At 39.2% G+C, this 3,899-nt stretch overlaps 1 protein-coding gene across 2 annotated transcripts; it reads left to right on the top strand.

Annotated features, from left to right (window-relative positions):
* The first annotated feature begins 764 nt into the window (after window positions 1-764).
* On the top strand, window positions 765-3,670 carry LOC131663119 (uncharacterized). 2 transcript variants are annotated; one of them, XM_058933225.1, is made up of 3 exons: window positions 765-903; window positions 1,155-1,688; window positions 1,949-3,670. In XM_058933225.1, the coding sequence occupies exons 2-3, from the start codon at window positions 1,252-1,254 to the stop codon at window positions 2,427-2,429; spliced, it is 918 nt and encodes a 305-aa protein (XP_058789208.1). In that variant the 5' UTR covers window positions 765-903; window positions 1,155-1,251; the 3' UTR covers window positions 2,430-3,670. The 2 variants fall into 2 exon arrangements, with proteins under 2 accessions (XP_058789208.1, XP_058789209.1); XM_058933226.1 differs by lacking the exon at window positions 765-903 and adding an exon at window positions 989-1,062.
* The last annotated feature ends 229 nt before the right edge of the window (window positions 3,671-3,899 follow it).

Below are 3,899 nucleotides of genomic sequence, written 5' to 3'. Positions count from 1 at the left end.
AATGTCCTTGATGTCCACGCACATTTTTCTTCCTCAGTAATTTTTTCATTTGACGGCTTGTCTCCTGCTGAATTTCTGGATTTATGAGGATCGATCAGCCAGCTCCATTTTCTTTTATGACTTACGAAAGTAGAGAATATAAGGGGCACCGCAAGCGAAGAAGTAATTATACGCGCGCGCGTATCTGTCATCGATATACGTGCCTGTTATGAGACGTTTGGATATTATATATTAGTCTGCGTGGAATAAAAGCAGGTTACATCAATAATACAAACAAATATTGTATAGACTTTATGCTATTGTTCGAATAAATACATTCTTCTATCTGAATCGCATTATAAACACGTAAATTATAAATCTGTTTGTTACGTGGTTTGCAAAGCATTGAGCATTTTTAGACAAAAACTATTACTTGTATAGACTTAGACTGCATCGATTTTCAATTCACCGTAATTTTTTTATTTCGTACTTTTACGTTTTGATAAGCTGAAAGCGAATAGAGAATTTGTAGAGAAAGCCTAAAAACAATTATGCTTTACAGACGAGAAACTCGTTCCATAGCCAAGAAGCGCATAACTTTCGACAGCTCAGTGAAAGACAGCAAATCAAGCCGGCAGCCTGATAATCAGTGCAACTCAAAGGAAAATAAAAAGTCAAAGGACAAATCATGCTCGATAATCTCGAATGACGATGAAGCAGATAATCAGGGTTTTGGAGACTGGCTGCGCTCGACCGATGGGGTTGATATGATGAAACTTTTTGTTCTGGCCAATTCACTTGTTGTACTTATCACTATGGCTTGGCCGCAGATGAAACAGAGCTACAATATTATCTTGGAACTTATTTATGGAGAAGAAGAGTAGAGAGCAATTGAATATTTCGCCTTGGAAACTGTAGCGGAAGGTAAATTACTGATATTCAAAAGACTGGTTTGTGCATTTAAATCGATATCAATGTAATTTCCCATTCAAGTGTAGTTATTAAAATAGAAGTCAGTTTAGTACGATTACAGTGACGATCAACTAATCGAGATTATGTTATATGTAAAGAGCTGATCACTTGGTAGGCAGATACATAATTGCGTATTAAGCTCACCAAGCTAATTATAAATGTGCTCAAAGTTCCGTCTAAAATAACTATCTCGCACGTTGCAGGCCGAGCGCGGGCGCGCAGGCTCAACGCTAATCCTCATCGGCGGCCCAAGTCAAAGCTTTCGAGGCGAAGACCAATATCCTCGGGCTAGTCGGGATAATGCTCGCGTTACTGCTCCGTGGCGTCTTCCTCTTGGGCGTGATCGGCTGGTACAGCGCGAGTCTCTGGAAAGTCGTGGACAACTACTTTAAGGGTCAATTTCAACGCTACCTCGAAGAAGAATATCAAAGAAACCCGCGAATGCGCGATGACGTGCGCGCCTACACCACTGCCGACAAAGCTGCGAGCGATGTTATCGCCGGGACGACGCAGCAGCGGCTTGCCGAAATATCTCCCCGCTATCCGATCGATAAAGCAGAGCTCGTCGCGCTAGAGGTGAAAAGCCAAGAAAGTGGGCTGGCTGACTTTGAAGCAGGTGCAGCCGAAATCGAGGTTGCCAGGCCAGCGCATACCGACCAACCGGTATTCCACGATAGTCCCGTAGACGCGACCATGCTCTCAATGGAAATGCCGTCGCCGTCCCCAGAGGCTATTCGGTAATTATTGTTTTTGTTTCTGCCTCTTTATCGCGCCGATTGTCATTCTTGCGGATTTTTAAGCTTGTTTATTTCTGCGTGTCATTTGCCGAGAAGTCACGGTCGACTAACAGTACTCGACTCTGGCTGCATTACGATCATTTCAATTTCATTATCAAGCAATTGCACAATCGAAAAGCTGTTCAATTGACGTTTTTAGATTTTTCCTTTTTTTCTTTTTTTCTCTTTTTTTTATTTCCACAAATTTCAAAATGTCGCAGGGATTACCAAATCGACGAGTCATCGAATTTCAGCGAAACTGAACGTGCCGAAAAAACACCAGCTCTTGAACGGAAACCACAGCAAGAGATGGGGGAAATGCCGAAAGAAGACGAAAAGCAATCGTCACCGCATGCACCGAAAAAGACGAAAGCTAAGAAGAGGCCGAAGATTATAGCGAAGTCAGAAGTGACTACTGAGCGCAAGATTAAACAACGATTGAAAATCCCGATGTTACAACTGACCGAGGACGATTTCGAGGACACTGCCAGATTTTTCGAGTTCGGTCGGGAGGATGACTATCGGGATTTTATTGATGATTTCGAAGCTGACAACGAGGATTTCGATGGGATTTCCCTGAAGGATTTGCCCTTCAAGCCAATGATCGACGTTTACGACCTGGAGCGCATCTCGGAGGAGGAGTACTGCCCTCTCAGCCTTGACGACGATCCCACCTGTGACGAGCTGCAATTTTGGCCTTAAGCGCGCATAGGGATTGACACGTGTACGTTAGCTCGTTTGATTTTATGGCTGGCAAATAAAATTGTTACTATCAATCGAGGGTACGAAATCTCTAGCTGCTCGTAAAAAATGTCTCTTCTGTTCAATTTTATTTTCAACGAACGTATATAGAGCAACCCTTTTTATTTCCTGTGCATTTCAAAAACTTTTTAACGTTACTCTAACGTCGGAGAGCGTTATACTTTAATTTTTTTATTTCAGCTCAATTACTATTGCTAGAAAAGATTGATTACATAAAAATAACGATTGTTTGTGAATTCTTAAAGAGCCATTCAACTTTAGTACATAGGTGCAAGTATTGCCAGTTATATTTAAAATATCAAATAAGTTGAAAAGAATGTTACGTTATCCGAAATATACTTAGGATCAAAGCTAAAACTTACTTATTCAAGATTTCGTCTATGAGTTATTGCACTAAAACTTTCAAAAGCGTATTACTAGTCGAGTAAATGTACTACCTACCAGTTTCAAGTGTCACTCTAAACAAGTTTGAGGTAAAATGAATGAAGCGATGCATGACAGTTATTACGTGGGGCATATAATACTGCGATTAAAGTAAGCAAAAAAGTTAACTGAATAGGTTTCATTTGACATATATTCACTCAAGCGAAAACAGACAAAAAGTTACCGAACTCTGTAATAAATGCGGTATTGAAAATTCATCTGACAATTTTTTATTTCAAACTGTATAATAATTAAATAATTTTTCGACAAGTCTTCAAATTACTAAACGTACTATGTAGAGTATGTCATGAATGCTCGATGTAACGTGATTGTAAGTAGTCGGACACGTTGGTGCTAAGTTTATGTGTAAAATGAATATTTATAGAGTTGCAATCAGTTTGGACGTGTACTTTGTATGTGCATCTATATGCTCTAGTCAAACAATGGTGCAAAGCGTTTAAAATGCTAGATTGTAATTACGCGTTTGATAAAGTGGCGGTACGTCATTTATCAAGCCGCCGACAGACGGAAGCTTTCTGGTTACCATTTTAGCGTAAGAGTTCGCTTTCATTCTCTGTCTCTCTCTCTCTCTTGGACGAAATAATGATTTTGTAACAGTTCACTTTGATTGGATGATTGATGCATTTAAAAAATGCTTACTACTGGTAAATAGGAATATCATGGAATAGAGCACGCGAAGTAATAATTGTTGTAATTCTAAAGGAATAGTGAATAAAGATATTTATACTTCATTATCATAAGAAATTTGTTGTATAAAACATTCTTTCTCATACGGATCATTTATTTTTTCAGTAGAGTTGACTTATACATGCGTGAGTGTCTACATTATTTCATAATGGTATAATAGTATTATTCAATAATATTACAGCTTTACAGTGCAAACATCAATGTTGATAGTAATAGAAAGTAGTAGCAAAAAAGTAGGTCAGTTGTAGTGATTTTCTCACATCCGCGCAAACCATCGAA

The sequence above is a fragment of the Phymastichus coffea genome, unplaced genomic scaffold (genome assembly GCF_024137745.1).
Source record: "Phymastichus coffea isolate CEN01 unplaced genomic scaffold, Cenicafe_Pcof_1.1 PCOF00031, whole genome shotgun sequence".
Classification (NCBI taxonomy): domain Eukaryota; kingdom Metazoa; phylum Arthropoda; class Insecta; order Hymenoptera; family Eulophidae; genus Phymastichus; species Phymastichus coffea.
The sequence above is the reverse complement of the archived record's forward strand: the minus strand, read 5'-3'. Positions and strand labels throughout refer to the sequence as shown.